Genomic DNA, 19,196 nt, shown 5'->3' with positions numbered 1-19,196 from the left:
CACTTTGGAGTGGTCAGGGGTCATTTTGGGGTGACCATGAGTGACCAGGGGTCACTTTGGTGTGGTCACGGGTGACCATGAGTGACCAGTGGTCAGTTTGGGGTGGTCAAGGGTCACTTTGAGGGGGTCAGGGGTGGCTTTGGGGTGACCATGAGTGACCAGTGGTCACTTTGGGGTGGTCAAGGATGACCATGAGTGACCAGGGGTCACTTTGGGGTGGTCAAGGATGACCATGAGTGACCAGTGGTCAGTTTGGGGTGGTCAGGGGTGACCATAAGTGACCAGTGGTCACTTTGGGGTGACCATGAATGACCAATGGTCACTTTGGGGTGACCATGAGTGACCAGGGGTCAGTTTGGGGTGGTCAAGGGGGTTTTTGGGTGACCAAGGGTGACCATGAGTGACCAGTGGTCACTTTGGAGTGGTCAAGGATGACCATGAGTGACCAGGGGTCACTTTGGAGTGGTCAGGGGTCATTTTGGGGTGACCATAAGTGACCAGTGGTCACTTTGGGGTGGTCAGGGATGACCATGAGTGACCAGTGGTCAGTTTGGGGTGGTCAAGGGGGGTTTGAAGTGACCAGGAGTGACCATGAGTGACCAGGGGTCACTTTGGGGTGGTCAAGGGTCATTTTAGGGTGACCATGAGTGACCAGGGGTCACTTTGGGGTGGTCAAGGGTCATTTTAGGGTGACCATGAGTGACCAGGGGTCACTTTGGGGTGACCAGGGGTCACTTTGGGGTGACCACAAGTGACCAGGGGTCATTTTGGGATGGTCAAGGGGGTTTTGGGATGACCAGGGGTGACCACAAGTGACCAGTGGTCAGTTTGGGGTGGTCAGGGGTCACTCTGGGGTGACCACAAGTGACCAGGGGTCAGTTTGGGGTGACCAGGGTTGACCAAGGGTGGGTTTGAAGTGACCAGGGGTGACCATGAGTGACCAGGGGTCACTTTGGGATGGCCAAGGGTCATTTTAGGGTGACCATGAGTGGCCAGTGGTCATTTTGGGGTGGTCAATGGTCACTCTGAGGGGGTCAAGGGTCATTTTGGGGTGACCAGGGGTGACCAAAGTGACCAGGGGTGGCCCTGGGGTGGTCAGGGGTGACCATGAGTGACCACTGGTCACTTTGGGGTGGCCTGAGGTGGCCTAGGGGTGGTCAGGGGTCACTTTGGGGTGACCAAGAGTGGCCGTAGAGTGACCAATGGTCACTTCGGGGTGGTCAGCACGGCCGTAAGTGACCAGTGGTCACTCTGGGGTGGCCTTGGGGTGGTCAGTGGTCACTCTGGGGTGGCCTTGGGGTGGTCAGTGGTCACTCTGGGGTGACCAGTGGTCAGTTTGGGGTGGTCAGTGGTCAGTTTGGGGTGGTCAGTGGTCAGTTTGGGGTGGTCAGACCACCAGAAATGACCACAAGGTGACCACTGGACACAACCAAGAGATGACCACCACCGATGACCAAGAGATGACCATTGGAGCCAACCACAAGATGACCACTAGGGATGACCAGGAAGTGACCACCAAAGATAAGTATGAGATGACCACCAGAGATGACCAGATGACCACTAGAAATGACCCCAAAGTGACCACCAGAAATGCTCAACTGACCACCATGAATGACCAATGGCCACCATAGATGACCAATGACCAACTGACCACTCCAGACACCCAACTGACCACCAGAGAGAGTGACCACTGACCACCAAAGAGTGACCAACTGAACTGACCAACTGACCACCAGAGTGACCAACTGACCAACTGACCACCAGAGTGACCACTGACCAACTGACCACCAGAGATGACCAACTGACCAACTGACCAACTGACCGCCAGAGTGACCAACTGACCACCAGAGATAGTGACCACTGACCAACTGACCACCAGAGTGACCAACTGACCAAATGACCACCAGAGTGACCAACTGACCAAATGACCACCAGAGTGACCAACTGACCAACTGACCACCAGAGTGACCAACTGACCAACTGACCACCTGAGTGACCACCTGACCAACTGACCACCAGAGTGACCAACTGACCAAATGACCACCTGAGTGACCACCTGACCAACTGACCACCAGAGTGACCAACTGACCAAATGACCACCAGAGTGACCAACTGACCAACTGACCAAATGACCACCAGAGTGACCAACTGACCAACTGACCGCCAGAGTGACCAACTGACCAACTGACCACCTGAGTGACCACCTGACCAACTGACCACCAGAGTGACCAACTGACCAAATGACCGCCAGTGACCACTGACCAACTGACCACCAGAGTGACCACTGACCACCAGAGATAGTGACCAACTGACCACCAGAGTGACCACTGACCAACTGACCGCCAGAGTGACCAACTGAACTGACCAACTGACCACCAGAGATAGTGACCACTGACCAACTGACCACCAGAGTGACCAACTGACCAACTGACCGCCAGAGTGACCAACTGACCAAATGACTGCCAGAGTGACCAACTGACCATCAGAGAGAGTGACCAACTGACCACCAGAGAGAGTGACCACTGACCAGATGACCACCAGAAATGACCAGGAAGTGACCACCAAAGATAAGTATGAGATGACCACCAGAGATGACCAATGACCACCATAGATGACCAATGACCAACTGACCACTCCAGACACCCAACTGACCACCAGAAGTGACCAATGACCACCCCAGATGACCAGATGACCACTAGAAATGACCCCAAAGTGACCACCAGAAATGACCAATGACCACCATAAATGACCAATGGCCACCACCAATGACCAGCTGACCACCATAGATGACCAATGACCAATGACCACCATAAATGACCAATGGCCACCACCAATGACCAACTGACCACCAGAGATGACCAATGACCAAAAAACCTCCAAAAATAACCAAAAAAACCTCAATAAACGACCAAAAAAACCTCCCAAAATTACCAAATAACCCCCAAAAATGACCAACTGACCACCGGAAACACCCAACTGACCACCATAAATGACCAACTGACCACCAGATGACCACAGAGTGACCATCTCAGCTGATGTAGACCCTGTGGAAGTCGTGGGCCCCGAAGGCGGCGTTGCACTTGGGGCACTTCCTCTGCCGCGTGTCGTAGCGCTGACCGCCAGAGTGACCACTGACCAACTGACCGCCAGAGTGACCACTGACCAACTGACCAACTGACCACCAGAGTGACCACTGACCAACTGACCAACTGACCGCCAGAGTGACCACTGACCAAATGACTGCCAGAGTGACCAACTGACCATCAGAGAGAGTGACCACTGACCACCAGAGAGAGTGACCACTGACCAGCTGACCACCAGAGATGACCAATGACCAGATGACCACCAGAGATGACCAGATGACCACTAGAAATGACCCCAAAGTGACCACCATAGATGACCAATGACCACTAAAGATGACCAATGGCCACCATAGATGACCAATGACCAACTGACCACCCCAGACACCCAACTGACCACCGGAAATGACCAACTGACCACCAGAGATGACCAATGACCAAAAAACCTCCAAAAACAACCAAAAAAACCTCAATAAACGACCAAAAAAACCCCCAAAAATTACCAAATAACCCCCAAAAATGACCAACTGACCACCGGAAACACCCAACTGACCACCGGAAGTGACCAGCTGACCACCAGATGACCACAGAGTGACCATTTCAGCTGATGTAGACCCTGTGGAAGTCGTGGGCCCCGAAGGCGGCGTTGCACTTGGGGCACTTCCTCTGCCGCGTGTCGTAGCGGCTCTTGACGCACTCGAAGCAGAAGACGTGGAAGCACTTGGTCAGCACCGCGTCCTTCTTGCGCGCGTTGCAGCACGGGCACGTCAGACGGGCCTGGGGTGGACAGGGGTGGACAATGGTCACTCGGGGGGTTGGAGAGTGGACAGTGGTCACTCGGAGGGTCAGGGGTCGTTAAAAAATTGTTGAAGGTCATTGAAGAGTTTTTAAAGTCGTTGAAGGTCATTAAAGGTCTTTGAAGGTCGTTAAAAGTCATTAAATGTCACTAAAAGTCATTGAAGGTCATTGAAGGTCATTAAAGGTCATTGAAGGTCATTAAAAGTCATTGAAGGTCATTGAAGGTCATTAAAAGTCATTGAAGGTCATTAATGATCATTAAAGGTCATTAAAGGTAATTAAAAGTCATTAAAGATCATTAAAGGCCATTAAAGGTCATTGAAGGACATTAAAGGGTCATTGAGGGTTATTAAAGATCATTGAAGGTCATTAAAGATAATTGAAGGTCAATAAAACTCATTAAAGGTCATTAGAGGTCATTGAAGGTCATTAAAAAGAGTATTAAAAGTTGGTGAAGGTCGTTAAAAGTCATTAAAGGTCGTTAAAGGTCACTGAAGCTGGTTGAAGGTCATTGAAGGTCATTAAGGAGTTTTTAAAGTCATTGAAGGTCATTAAAAGTCATTAAAAGTCATTGAAGGTCATTAAAGATCATTGAAGGTCGTTGAAGGTCGTTGAAGGTCCTTAAAGGTCGTTGAGGGTCATTAAAGGTCATTAAAGGCCGTTGAAGGTCATTGAAAGTCATGAAAGGTCACTGAAGGTCATTAAAAGTAATTAAAAGTCATTAAAGGTCGTTGACGGTCATTAAAGATCATTAAAGGTCATTTAAATGCCAATTTTTAACGTCAGTGAAGGTCATTAAAAGTCATTAAAGGTCATTAAAGGTCATTGAAGGGCATTGAAGAGTACTTAAGGTCATTGAAGGTCATTAAAGGTAATTAAAAGTCATTAGAGAGTATTAAAAGTAATTGAAGGTCATTAAAGGTCATTAAAGGTCGTTAAAGGTCATTAAAGGCCATTGAAAGTCGTTAAAGGTCATTAAAAGTAATTGAAAGTCATTAAAGGTCGTTGACGTCATTAAAGATCATTAAAAGTTGCTGAAGGTCATTGAAGGTGTTAGAAGATCATTAAAGATCATTAAAGGTTGTCAAAGGTCGTTAAAGGTGGTTAAAGGTCACTGAAGGTCATTAAAAGTAATTAAAGATCATTAAAGGTCATTGAAGGTGGCTGAAGGTCATTGAAGGTCATTGAAGGTCATTAAAGATAATTAAAGGTTGTTGGAAGTCATTAAAGGTCATTAAAGAGTTTTTTTAAAGTCATTAAAGGTCATTAAAAGGTCTTTGAAGGTCATTGAAGGTCATTAAAGGTCACTGAGGGTTATTAAAGATCACTGAAGGTCATTGAAAGTCATTAAAGGTCGTTAAAGGTCGTTGAAGATCATTAAACATCATTAAAGATCATTAAAGGTCATTAAAAGTCATTGAAGGTCATTGAAGGTCCTTAAAGGTCATTGAAGGTCATTAAGAGTCGTTGAAGGTCATTAAAGAGTATTAAAAGTTGTTGAAGGTCATTAAAAGTCATTAAAGATCATTAAAGGTCATTGACGGTCGTTGAAGGTCATTGAAGGTCATTAAAGAGTATTAAAGGTCATTAAAGGTTGTTGAAGGTCATTAAAGAGTTTTTAAAGTCATTGAAGGTCATTAAAGGTCACTGAAGGTCATTAAAGATCACTGAAGGTCATTAAAGATCATTGAAGGTCGTTGAAGGTCATTGAAGGTCCTTAAAGGTCGTTGAGGGTCATTAAAGGTCATTAAAAATCATTGAAGGTCATTAGAGATAATTAAAGGTTGTTGGAAGCCATTAAAGGTCATTGAAGGTCATTGAAGATCATTAAGGATCATTAAAGGTCATTAAAGGTCATTAAAAGTAATTAAAGGTCATTAAGGGTCGTTAATGGTCATTGAAAATTATTGAAGCTCATTAAAAGTCATTGGAAATCACTGAAGGTCCTTAAAGGTCATTGAAGGTCATTAAGAGTCGCTGAAGGTCATTAAAGGTTGTTAAAAGTCATCGAAGGTCATTAAAGGTCGTTGAAGGTCATTGTTCCAAATTTCTTCTAAAACCCCCCAAAAATTCTCTTAAAATCCCCCAAAATCTCCCCCAAAAGTCTCTCAGACCCCGCCCAAAAGGTCCTGGAAGGTCCCAGAACATCCCAGAAGGTTCCAGAACATTCTGGAAGCTCCAAGAAGCTCCTGGAAGGTTCTGAAAGGTCCCAGAAGGTCCTGGAAGCTCCAAGAAGCTCCTGGAAGGTCCTAGAAGGTCTCAAAAGATTCTCAGAGCATCCCAAAAGGTTTTGGAAGATCCCAGAAAGTTCCAGAAGGTCCCAAACGGGTCCAAGGACTTTGTGGAAGGTCCTGGAAGGTCCCAAAAGATTCCCAGAACATCCCAAAAGGTTTTGGAAGATCCCAAAATGTTCTGGAAGATCCCAGAAAATCCTAAAAGGTCCTGGAAGGTTCCAGAACATCAGAAAAGGTTTTGGAAGGTCCCAGAAGCTCCTGGAAGGTCCAGGTTGGTCCTGGAAGGTCCCAAAAGGTTCTGGAAAGCCCCAGAAAGTCTCAAAAGGTCCCAGAAAGTCTCAAAAGGTCCCAAAAGGGTCCCAGGACTTTGTGGAAGGTCCTGGAAGGTCCCAGAAGGTTCTAGAAGGTCCCCCCAAAAAAATCCCAGAAGGTTCCAGAACATTCTGGAAGCTCCTAGAAGGTTCTGGAAGGTCCCAGAAGCTCCTGGAAGGTCCTAAAAGGTTCTGGAAGCTCTTGGAAGGTCCTGGAAGGTTCCGGGAGCTCCCAGAACGTCCCAGAAGGTTTTGGAAGATCCCAAAAACTCCCAGAAGGTCCTAGAAGGTTCTGGAAGGTTCTGAAAGGTCCTGGAAGGTCCCAGAAAGTCCCAGAAGGTTTTGGAATGATATGGAAGGTCCCAAAATAATCTCAGAAGGTTCTGGAAGCTCCAGGAAGGTCTCAGAACATCCCAAAACGTTCTGGAAGATTCCGGAAGCTCCCAGAACATCTCAAAAGGTTCTGGAAGGTCTCAGACCATCCCAAAAGGTCTTGAAAGGCCCCAGAATGTTCCAGAAGCCCCTGGAAGGTCCCAAAAGCTCCCAGAAGGTTCTAGAAGGTCCCCAAAAAAATCCCAGAAGGTTCCAGAACATTCTGGAAGGTCCTGGAAGGTCCCGGAATATCCCAAAAGGGTCTGGAAGTTCCAGATTGGTTTTGGAAGGTCCCAAGAGGTTCTGGAAGGTCCCAAAAGGTCCAACAACACCCCAAAAGGTTCTAGAAGGTTCCAGAAGGTCCCAGAACACCCCAAAAGGTTCTAGAAGGTCCCAGAAGCCCCTGGAAGGTTCCAGAAGGTCCTGGAAGCTCCCAGAACGTCCCACAAGATTTTGGAAGATCCCAAAAGGTTCTGGAAGCTCCTGGAAGGCCCTGGAAGCTCCCAGAAGGTTCTAGAAGGTCCCAAAAGGTCCAACAACACCCCAAAAGGTTCTAGAAGGTCCCAGAAGCTCCTGGAAGGTTCCAGAACATTCTGGAAGGTCCTGGAAAGTCCCAGAAGGTCCCGGAACGTCCCAGAAGGCCCTGGAAGGTCCTGGAAGGTTCTGGAAGGTCCCGGCAGGTCCCCTGGGGCCTCACCCGGTACTCTTTGATCTCCTCCTGCAGGATCTGGTCGGCGTCGGCGTAAACCTCCACCTTGCGCTGCTTCTCCAGCTTCCGCCGCAGCCGCGACAGCTCCTCCTGACGGGGCCCAAAACGGCACCAAAATCACCCAAAATGGCACCAAAAATTGCGCAGAATTACCCCAAAAATTGCCCAAAATATCCCCAAAATTGCAAAAAAAAATCCCCCCAAAATTGCCCAAAATATCCCCAAAAATAAAAAAAAAATCAAATAAAATTCCCCCCGAATTCCAAAAAAAATTGCCCCAAAATTCCTCAAAAAATTCCCCCAAAATTTTTCAAAAAATTCTCCCAAAATTCCCCAAAACTTTCCCCAAAAATTCCCTCAAAATTCCCCCAAAAATTCCCCCAAATCCCCAAAACTTCTCCAAAAAATTCTAACCAAAATATCCCCAAAAATTCTCAAAAATATTCCCCAAAATTTTCCAAAAAAATCATCCAAAACCCCCCAAAAATTCCCCCGAAATTTCCCCCAAAATTTTGCCAAAAATCCTCAAAAATATTCCCTAAAATTTTCGCCAAAAATCCCCAAAATCTCCCAAATTATCCCCCAAAAAATCCCCAAAAAATCCCAAAAAATCCCCAAAAAAATTTCCAAAAAATCTCAAAAAAATCCCTAAAAAATCCCAAAAAAACTCCAAAAAATCTCAAAAAAAAAAAAAAAAAAATCCCTAAAAAATCTCAAAAAAATCCCAAAAAAATCCTAAAAAATCCCTAAAAAATCCCAAAAAAATCTGAAAAAATCCCAAAAAATTCCCAAAAAATCTGAAAAAAATCCCAAAAAATCCCCCAAAAATCCACAAAAAATCCCTAAAAAATCTCAAAAAAACCTAAAAAAATTCCAAAAAAATGTGAAAAAAATCTCAAAAAAACCCCAAAAATTCCCAAAAAAAACCCCAAAAACCCCCAAAATTCCCTAAAAATCCCCCAAAAATACCCAAAAAATTCCCCCCAAAAATCCCAAAAATTCCGAAAAAAATCCCTAAAAAAATCTCAAAAAATCCTAAAAAAAAATCCAAAAAAATGTGAAAAAATCCCTAAAAATTCCCAAAAAATCTGAAAAAAATCCCAAAAAATCCCCCAAAAATCCACAAAAAATCCCTAAAAAATCTCAAAAAAATCCCCCAAAAAATCCCAAAAAAATCCCCAAAAAATCCCAAAAATCCCCCAAAAAAATCCCTAAAAATCCCTAAAAAATCTCAAAAAAAATCTCAAAAAAATCCCAAAAAATCCTAAAAAAAATTCCAAAAAAATCTGAAAAAATCCCTAAAAAAAATCCCTAAAAATTTTTTTTAAAATCCCAAAAAAATCCCTAAAAAATCTCAAAAAAATCCCAAAAAAATCCCTAAAAAATCCCTAAACATTCAAAGAAAAAAATCCCCAAAAAATCACAAAAAAATCCCAAAAAATCTCAAAAAATCCTAAAAAAATTCCAAAAAAATGTGAAAAAAATCCCTAAAAAAATCCCAAAAAAATCCCCAAAAAATCCCCAAAAAATCCCCAAAAAATTCCCAAAAATTCCCCAAATAATCCCCAAAAAATCCCCCCAAAAATACCTAAGAAATCTCAAAAAAATCCCAAAAAAATCTCAAAAAAATCCCCAAAAATCCCCCCAAAAATCCCCCAAAAAAATCCCTAAAAATCTCTAAAAAATCTCAAAAAAATCCCAAAGAAATAAAAAAAAAAATCCCAAAAAATTCCTAAAAAATTCCTAAAAAATCCCTAAAAAATTCTCAAAAATCCCAAAAAAATCCTCAAAAAAATCCCCAAAAAAATTCCCAAAAAAATCTGAAAAAATCCCTAAAAAAATCCATAAAAAATCCCTAAAAATCCCTAAAATTTTTTTCTAAAATATCCCAAAAAATCCTCAAAAAAATCCCAAAAAATCCTCAAAAAAATCCCAAAAAAATCCCAAAAAAATCTGAAAAAATTCCTAAAAAAATCCATAAAAATCCCTAAAAAATTCCATAAAATTTTTTTAAAAAATCCCAAAAAATCCTCAAAAAAATCCCAAAAATTCCCCCAAAAAATCCCAAAAATTCCGAAAAAAATCCCTAAAAAATCTCAAAAAATCCTAAAAAAAAATTCGAAAAAAATCTGAAAAAATCCCTAAAAAATTCCCAAAAAATTTTTTTTTAAATCCCCAAAAAATCCCCCCAAAAAAATCCCCAAAAATTCCCCAAAATTCCAAATATTTTAATGAAATTTAGATAATTTTTTGGACTCACCTGGGCCCTCTTGAGGCTGAGCGACTCCTTGTCTTTGGCCGCTCGATTTTCGGCGGCGCAAACCTGGAGCTCCCGGAGCCGCGCCTGGACGTGCTCCCCCTGCGCCCGCAGGTCCTCGGCCAGCTGGGCCGCCTCCACCGCCTGGGGACAGGGAAAAACACACCTGGGCAGCCGAAAATCCCAAAAATTCCCGAAATTCCAAAAAAAATCCGATGAAAATTGACCAAAAAATGGGCGAAAAATGGCGGAAAAATGATCGAAAAATGATCAAAAAATGACCAAAATTAAAGGGAACACCTGGGACACACCTGAGCTCACCTGGGACACTCTAAACACACCTGGGGAGCCCAAAAATTCAAAATATCCCAAAAATCCCTAAAAAAATCCGACAAAAATTGGATAAAAAATGGCCAAAAAATGATCGAAAAATGATTGAAAAATGATCAAAATAAAGGGAACACCTGGGACACACCTGAGGACATTCTAAATATACCTGGGACACACCTGGACACACCTGAGGACACCTGGAGTGTCTCAAACTTCTCAAAATTCCCGAAATTCCAAAAAAAATCTGGTGAAAATTGACCAAAAAATGGGCGAAAAATGATCGAAAAAATGATCGAAAAATGATCAAAAAATGACCAAAACAAAGAGATGTCTGGGACTCACCTGGGACACACTAAATATACCTGAAACTACCTGGGGACACACCTGGACACACCTGGGCAGCTCAAATTCCCAAATCCCAAAAATTCCCAAAAAATCCCTGAAAAAATCGGGCGAAAATTGGACGAAAAATGGGCGAAAAATGGCGAAAAAATGATCGAAAAATGACCAAAACAAGGGGAACACCTGAGCTCACCTGGGGACACCTGGGACACACCTGGACACACCTGAGGACACCTGGAGTGTCTCAAACTTCTCAAAATTCCCGAAATTCCAAAAAAAATCTGGTGAAAATTGACCAAAAAATGGGCGAAAAATGATCAAAAAATGATCGAAAAATGATCAAAATTAAAGGGAACACCTGGGACACACCTGAGCTCACCTGGAATATTTTAGACACACCTGGGACACACCTGGACACACCTGGGGAGCTCAAATTCTTAAAAATTCCCGAAATTCCAAAAAAAATCTGGTGAAAATTGACCAAAAAATGGGCGAAAAATGATCGAAAAATGATCGAAAAATGATCAAAAATAAAGGGAACACACCTGGGACACACCTGAGTTCACCTGGAATATTTTAGACACACCTGGGGAGCTCAAATTCTTAAAAATTCCCGAAATTCCAAAAAAAAATCTGGTGAAAATTGACCAAAAAATAGGCGAAAAATGATCGAAAAATGATCGAAAAACGATCAAAAATAAAGGGAACACCTGGGACACACTAAACACACCTGGACACACCTGGACACACCTGAAGACACTTGGAGTGTCTCAAACTTCTCAAAATTCCCGAAATTCCAAAAAAAATCTGGTGAAAATTGACCAAAAAATGGGCGAAAAATGATCAAAAAATGACCAAAATTAAAGGGAACACCTGGGACACACCTGAGCTCACCTGGAATATTTTAGACACACCTGGGGAGCTCAAATTCTTAAAAATTCCCGAAATTCCAAAAAAAATCTGGTGAAAATTGACCAAAAAATGGGCGAAAAATGGCGAAAAAATGATCGAAAAATGATCAAAAAATGATCAAAAATAAAGGGAACACCTGGGACACACCTGAGGACACCTGGGACACTCTAAACACACCTGGACACACCTGAGCACACCTGGAAGGTCCCAAAATCCCAAAATTTCTGAAATGCCAAAAAAAATCTGGTGAAAATTGACCAAAAAATGAGCGAAAAATGATCGAAAAATGATCAAAAAATGACCAAAACAATGGGATGTCTGGGACTCACCTGGGACACACTAAATATACCTGAAACTACCTGGGGACACACCTGGACACACCTGGGCAGCTCAAATTCCCAAATCCCAAAAATTCCCAAAAATCCCTGAAAAAATCGGGCGAAAATTGGACGAAAAATGGGCGAAAAATGGCGAAAAAATGATCGAAAAATGACCAAAACAAGGGGAACACCTGAGCTCACCTGGGGACACCTGGGACACACCTGGACACACCTGAGCACACCTGGGCACCCCAAAAATTGCTGAAATTCCCAAAATTCCAAAAAAAATCCGATGAAAAATGGGCAAAAATTGGCCAAAAAAAGGGTGAAAAAATGGTCGAAAAATGATCGAAAAATGACCAAAACAAGGGGAACACCTGGGACACACTAAACACACCTGGACACACCTGGACACACCTGAGGACACCTGGAGTGTCTCAAACTTCTCAAAATTCCCGAAATTCCAAAAAAAATCTGGTGAAAATTGACCAAAAAATGGGCGAAAAATGGCGAAAAATGATCGAAAAATGATCAAAAAATGACCAAAATTAAAGGGAACACCTGGGACACACCTGAGCTCACCTGGAATATTTTAGACACACCTGGGGAGCTCAAATTCTTAAAAATTCCCGAAATTCCAAAAAAAATCCGATGAAAATTGACCAAAAAATGGGCGAAAAATGGCGGAAAAATGATCGAAAAATGATCAAAAAATGACCAAAATTAAAGGGAACACCTGGGACACACCTGAGCTCACCTGGGACACTCTAAACACACCTGGGGAGCCCAAAAATTCAAAATATCCCAAAAATCCCTAAAAAAATCCGACAAAAATTGGATAAAAAATGGCCAAAAAATGATCGAAAAATGATTGAAAAATGATCAAAATAAAGGGAACACCTGGGACACACCTGAGGACATTCTAAATATACCTGGGACACACCTGGACACACCTGAGGACACCTGGAGTGTCTCAAACTTCTCAAAATTCCCGAAATTCCAAAAAAAATCCGATGAAAATTGACCAAAAAATGGGCGAAAAATGATCAAAAAATGATCGAAAAATGATCGAAAAATGATCAAAAATAAAGGGACACACCTGGGACACACCTGAGCTCACCTGGAATATTTTAGACACACCTGGGACACACCTGGACACACCTGGGGAGCTCAAATTCCTAAAAATTCCCGAAAATTCTCGAAATTCCAAAAAAAATCTGGTGAAAATTGACCGAAAAATGGGCGAAAAATGACCAAAACAAAGAGATGTCTGGGACTCACCTGGGACACACTAAATATACCTGAAACTACCTGGGGACACACCTGGACACACCTGGGCAGCTCAAATTCCCAAATCCCAAAAATTCCCAAAAAATCCCTGAAAAAATCGGGCGAAAATTGGACGAAAAATGGGCGAAAAATGGCGAAAAAATGATCGAAAAATGACCAAAACAAGGGGAACACCTGAGCTCACCTGGGGACACCTGGGACACACCTGGACACACCTGAGGACACCTGGAGTGTCTCAAACTTCTCAAAATTCCCGAAATTCCAAAAAAAATCTGGTGAAAATTGACCAAAAAATGGGCGAAAAATGGCGAAAAAATTATCGAAAAATGATCAAAAAATGACCAAAATTAAAGGGAACACCTGGGACACACCTGAGCTCACCTGGAATATTTTAGACACACCTGGGGAGCTCAAATTCTTAAAAATTCCCGAAATTCCAAAAAAAATCTGGTGAAAATTGACCAAAAAATGGGCGAAAAATGGCGAAAAAATGATCGAAAAATGATCAAAATAAAGGGAACACCTGGGACACACCTGAGGACATTCTAAATATACCTGGGACACACCTGGACACACCTGAGGACACCTGGAGTGTCTCAAACTTCTCAAAATTCCCGAAATTCCAAAAAAAATCCGATGAAAATTGACCAAAAAATGGGCGAAAAATGATCAAAAAATGATCGAAAAATGATCAAAAAATGACCAAAATTAAAGGGAACACCTGGGACACACCTGAGCTCACCTGGAATATTTTAGACACACCTGGGGAGCTCAAATTCTTAAAAATTCCCGAAATTCCAAAAAAAATCTGGTGAAAATTGACCAAAAAATGGGCGAAAAATGATCAAAAAATGATCGAAAAATGATCGAAAAATGATCAAAAATAAAGGGACGCACCTGGGACACACCTGAGCTCACCTGGGACACTCTAAACACACCTGGACACACCTGAGCACACCTGGAAGGTCCCAAAATCCCAAAATTTCTGAAATGCCAAAAAGAATCTGGTGAAAATTGACCAAAAAATGGGCGAAAAATGGCGAAAAAATGATTGAAAAATGATCAAAAAATGACCAAAACAATGGGATGTCTGTGACTCACCTGGGACACACTAAATATACCTGAAACTACCTGGGGACACACCTGGACACACCTGGGCAGCTCAAATTCCCAAATCCCAAAAATTCCCAAAAATCCCCGAAAAAATCCGGCGAAAATTGGATGAAAAATGGGCGAAAAATGGCGAAAAATGATCGAAAATAAAGGGACGCACCTGGGACACACCTGAGCTCACCTGGGACACATTAAATACACTTGAACCTACCTGGGGAACACCTGGGACACACCTGGGCATCAAAAAATCCCCAAAATTTGGGAAATTCCAAAAAAAATCTGGTGAAAATTGACCAAAAAATGGGCAAAAAATGATTGAAAAATGACCAAAAATAAAGGGACGTACCTGGGACACACCTGAGTCATACAAAACACACCTGGACACACCTGAGATACACCTGAGCCTATCTGAGGTATTTTAGACACACCTGGACACACCTGGGGAGCCAAAAATCCCCAAAATTCCCAAAAAAATCCGACAAAAATTGGATAAAAAATGGCCAAAAAATGACCAAAATCTGCCCAGGTGAGGATCTTGTCCATGGGATTCACCTGGGACACACCTGGACACACCTGGGACACACCTGGGACACACCTGGGACACACCTGGACACACCTGGGACACACCTGGGACACACCTGGGACACACCTGGACACACCTGGGACACACCTGGGACACACCTGGGACACACCTGGGGACACACCTGGGCACACCTGGGGACACCTGGGGACGCACCTGGGGACACACCTGGGGACACCTGGGACACACCTGGGGACACACCTGGGACACACCTGGGGACACACCTGGGGACACCTGGGGACGCACCTGGGGACACACCTGGGGACACCTGGGACACACCTGGGGACACACCTGGGACACACCTGGGACACACCTGGGGACACCTGGGGACACACCTGGGACACACCTGGGGACACACCTGGGACACACCTGGGACACACCTGGGGACACACCTGGGACACACCTGGGGACACACCTGGGGACACCTGGGGACACACCTGGGACACACCTGGGGACACACCTGGGACACACCTGGGACACACCTGGGGACACACCTGGGACACACCTGGGGACACACCTGGGGACACCTGGGGACACATCTGGGACACACCTGGGGACACACCTGGGGACACACCTGGGGACACCTGGGGACACACCTGGGACACACCTGGGACACACCTGGGGACACACCTGGGACACACCTGGGGACACACCTGGGGACACCTGGGGACACATCTGGGACACACCTGGGGACACACCTGGGGACACCTGGGACACACCTGGGGACACACCTGGGGACACACCTGGGGACACCTGGGGACACACCTGGGACACACCTGGGACACACCTGGGGACACACCTGGGACACACCTGGGGACACACCTGGGGACACCTGGGGACACACCTGGGGACACCTGGGGACACCTGGGACACACCTGGGGACACACCTGGGGACACACCTGGGGACACCTGGGGTCCAAAAATTCTTGGAAAAAATTGTGGGAAAAATGGGGAAAAAAATTGGGAAAAAATTGGGAAAAAAATTGGAAAAAATAGAGGAAAAAAATAGGGAAAAATGGGGAAAAAATGGGAAAAAAACAAGAAAAATTTGGGAAAAAATTGGGAAAAAAATGGGGGGAAAAATTTGGGGGAAAATTGGGAAAAAATTAGGAAAAAATGGGAAAAAAATTGGGAAAATTTGGGGAAAATTGTGAAAAAATTGGGCAAAAATTGAGGAAAAATTGGGAAAAAATTGGGAAAAAAAATGGGGAAAAAATTGGGAAAAAATTAGGAAAAAACAAGAAAATTTTTGGAAAAAATTGGGGGGAAAATTGAGGAAAAAAAAACCAAGAAAAATTTGGGAAAAATGGGGGGGAAAATGGGGAAAAAATTGGGGAAAAAACCAAGAAAAGTTTGGGAAAAAAATGGGAAAAAATGGAGGAAAAAACTGGGGAAAATTTGAGGGGAAAAAAATTGGGGAAAAAATTGAGAAAAATTGGGGAAAAATTGAAAAAAAAACCCAAGAAAAAATTGGAAAAAAAATTGAGAAAAATTAGGAAAAAATTGGAAAAAAATTGCAAAAAAAATTGGGAAAAATTGGGAAAAAAAACGGAAAAAATTGGAAAAAAATTAGGAAAAATTAGGAAAAAATTTGAAAAAAAAAAGGCAAAAAAAATTGTTTAAAAATATTTGAATATTTTCCAAATTATTTATTTTTTACCTTCCTCTTGTGCAGCTCCAGGGCCTGAGAGCGAAGGTTCAGCTCCTTCTCCACGGCCCCCAGGGTGGTCTGGAGGCCCCTTTCCTTCTCCTCCAGCTTCTGCACCACCTGCAGCTGCGCCTCCACCTGCCCAGGTGAGTTATTAGCCATTAATTAATTAATTATTAGCGAAATCGGGGCGTTAATAGCCCAAATTATGGCGATTTTAGGGCAATTATTAGGAATTATTAGGGATTTATTAGGAATTATTAAGGTCTAGGTTGGGTTTTTTGACTCCTGCACCACCTGCAGCTGCGCCTCCACCTGCCCAGGTGAGTTATTAGCCATTAATTAATTATTATTAGCGAAATCGGGGCGTTAATAGCCCAAATTATGGCGATTTTAGGGATTTATTAGGGATTTATTAGTAATTATTAGGAATTATTAGGGTCTAGGTTGGGTTTTTTGACTCCTGCACCACCTGAAACTGCAGCTCCACCTGTCTAAGGGGTTATTAATTAATTATTAATTAACTATTAGCAAAATCGGGGCGTTAATAACCCAAATTATGGCGATTTTAGGGCAATTATTAGGAATTAATAGCCATTATTAGGGATTTATTAGGGGCTAGGTTGGGTTTTTTGACTCCTGCACCACCTGAAACTGCAGCTCCACCTGCCCAGATCATTAATTAATTAGTAATTAGTCTACTATTAGCAAAATTGGCTCATTAATAGGGGAAATAGTGGAATTATTAGGGATTTATTAGCCTTTATTAGGAATTATTAGGGATTTATTAGGAATTATTAGGGGCTAGGTTGGGTTTTTTGACTCCTGCACCACCTGCAGCTGCGCCTCCACCTGCCCAGGGGGGTTATTAGCCATTAATTAATTATTATTAGCGAAATCGGGGCGTTAATAGCCCAAATTATGGCGATTTTAGGGCAATTATTAGGAATTAATAGCCGTTATTAGGGACTTATTAGGGTCTAGGTTGGGTTTTTTGACTCCTGCACCACCTGCAGCTGTGCCTCCACCTGCCCAGGTGAGTTATTAGCCATTAATTAATTATTATTAGCGAAATCGGGGCGTTAATAGCCCAAATTATGGCGATTTTAGGGATTTATTAGGGATTTATTAGTAATTATTAGGAATTATTAAGGTCTAGGTTGGGTTTTTTGACTCCTGCACCACCTGAAACTGCAGCTCCACCTGTCTAAGGGGTTATTAATTAATTATTAATTAATTATTAGCAAAATCGGGGCGTTAATAGCCCAAATTATGGCGATTTTAGGGCAATTATTAGGAATTAATAGCCATTATTAGGGATTTATTAGGGTCTAGGTTGGGTTTTTTGACTTCTGCACCACCTGCAGCTGCGCCTCCACCTGCCCAGGTGAGTTATTAGCCATTAATTAATTAATTATTAGCGAAATCGGGGCGTTAATAGCCCAAATTATGGCGATTTTAGGGATTTATTAGGGATTTATTAGTAATTATTAGGAATTATTAAGGTCTAGGTTGGGTTTTTTAACTCCTGCACCACCTGAAACTGCGCCTCCACCTGCCCAGGTGAGTTATTAGCCATTAATTAATTATTATTAGCGAAATCGGGGCGTTAATAGCCCAAATTATGGTGCTTTTAGGGCAATTATTAGGAATTATTAGGGATTTATTAGGAATTATTAGGGGCTGGGTTGGGTTCTTGGACTCCTGGACCACCTGAAACTGCAGCTCCACCTGCCCAGGGGTGTCATTAATTAATTATTAATTAGTTATTAGCGAAATCAGCGCTTTATTAGGTGAAATTATGGAATTATTAGGGATTTATTAGCCATTAATAGGAATTTATTAGGAATTATTAGGCCATTACTAAGTTCCGTTTCAAGTACTTGAACTAATAAACAGCAATTAATAACACTCATTAATTAATTAATGAGCAGTAGGGCATCATTAGCCCTTATTAACAGCTATTAATCACTTATTAGTGACTATTAACAAGCTAATAAAGACCTAATAAATGCTATTAACTCCTAATAAATCATTAGTGGCTATTAATAATATTAATTGCTCTTTCTTGCAACTGTTAGACCACCATTTACACCGATTAGCGGCTATTAATCACTAATTAATAGCTAATAAAGTTCTAATAAATGGTATTAATCACTAATAAATGCTTATTAATGGCTATTAATAATACTAATTGTTCATTATTACAACTATTAGACCATCATTAACGCCTATTAACACCTATTAATCACTCATTAATCAATACTAAAGTCCTAATAAACGCTATTAATCCTTAATAAGCCCTATTAATTCCTAATAAATCCTCATTAATCGCTATTAATGACATTAATTTCTCATTAGTGCGACTATTAGAGCATTATTAACACCTATTAGCACTTATTACCACCTATTAATCACTCATTAATACCTAATAAAGTCCTATTAAATGCTATTAACTTCTAATAAACCCTCATTAACATCTATTAATGATATTAATTTCTCATTATTGCAACCATAAGAGTCTTAATAACACCTATTAACACCTCTTGATCACTCATTAATTGCTAATAACGACCTAATAAAACCTATTAATTCCTAATAAATCCTTATTAATGGCTATTAAAAATACTAATTTAACATTACTGCAACTTCTAGAGCATTTAAACACCTATTAATCCCTCATTAACAGCTAATAACTCCTAATAAAAAGTTAATAGCAGCTAATAAAAAACTAATAAAACCTATTAATTCCTAATAATTCCCTATTAATCGCTATTAATGACACTAATTTCTCATTATTACAACCTTTAGACCATTATTAACACCTATTAATCCCTCATTAACACCTATTAAAGTCCTAATAAAGACTATTAATCCCTAATAAACGCTATTAATCCCTA

At 42.2% G+C, this 19,196-nt stretch overlaps 1 protein-coding gene and 1 long non-coding RNA gene across 2 annotated transcripts in view; both read right to left on the bottom strand.

The window, feature by feature from the left end:
• Nucleotides 1–1,773: 1,773 nt before the first annotated feature.
• LOC310921970 lies at nt 1,774–3,105 on the bottom strand. The gene is made up of 3 exons (XR_014592253.1): nt 2,961–3,105; nt 2,628–2,874; nt 1,774–1,801 (listed from the first exon to the last, which is right to left on the bottom strand). It is a non-coding gene; the product is annotated as an uncharacterized lncRNA (long non-coding RNA).
• Nucleotides 3,106–3,342: 237 nt separating this feature from the next.
• LOC310921986 (E3 ubiquitin-protein ligase BRE1B-like) overlaps nt 3,343–19,196 on the bottom strand; it is a 56,548-nt gene continuing 40,694 nt past the window's right edge. Inside the window, exons 18-22 of the mRNA XM_083882253.1 lie at nt 16,309–16,434; nt 9,765–9,905; nt 7,493–7,594; nt 3,613–3,857; nt 3,343–3,526 (exon numbers count right to left, since the gene is read on the bottom strand). Of these exons, the coding sequence (XP_083738379.1) occupies nt 3,681–3,857; nt 7,493–7,594; nt 9,765–9,905; nt 16,309–16,434 (546 nt within the window). The 3' untranslated portion in view covers nt 3,343–3,526; nt 3,613–3,680. The remainder of the gene's footprint in view (nt 3,527–3,612; nt 3,858–7,492; nt 7,595–9,764; nt 9,906–16,308; nt 16,435–19,196) is intronic.

The sequence above is a fragment of the Zosterops lateralis genome (assembly GCF_965231275.1).
Source record: "Zosterops lateralis genome assembly, chromosome: 39".
NCBI lineage: Eukaryota > Metazoa > Chordata > Aves > Passeriformes > Zosteropidae > Zosterops > Zosterops lateralis.
The sequence above is the reverse complement of the archived record's forward strand: the minus strand, read 5'-3'. Positions and strand labels throughout refer to the sequence as shown.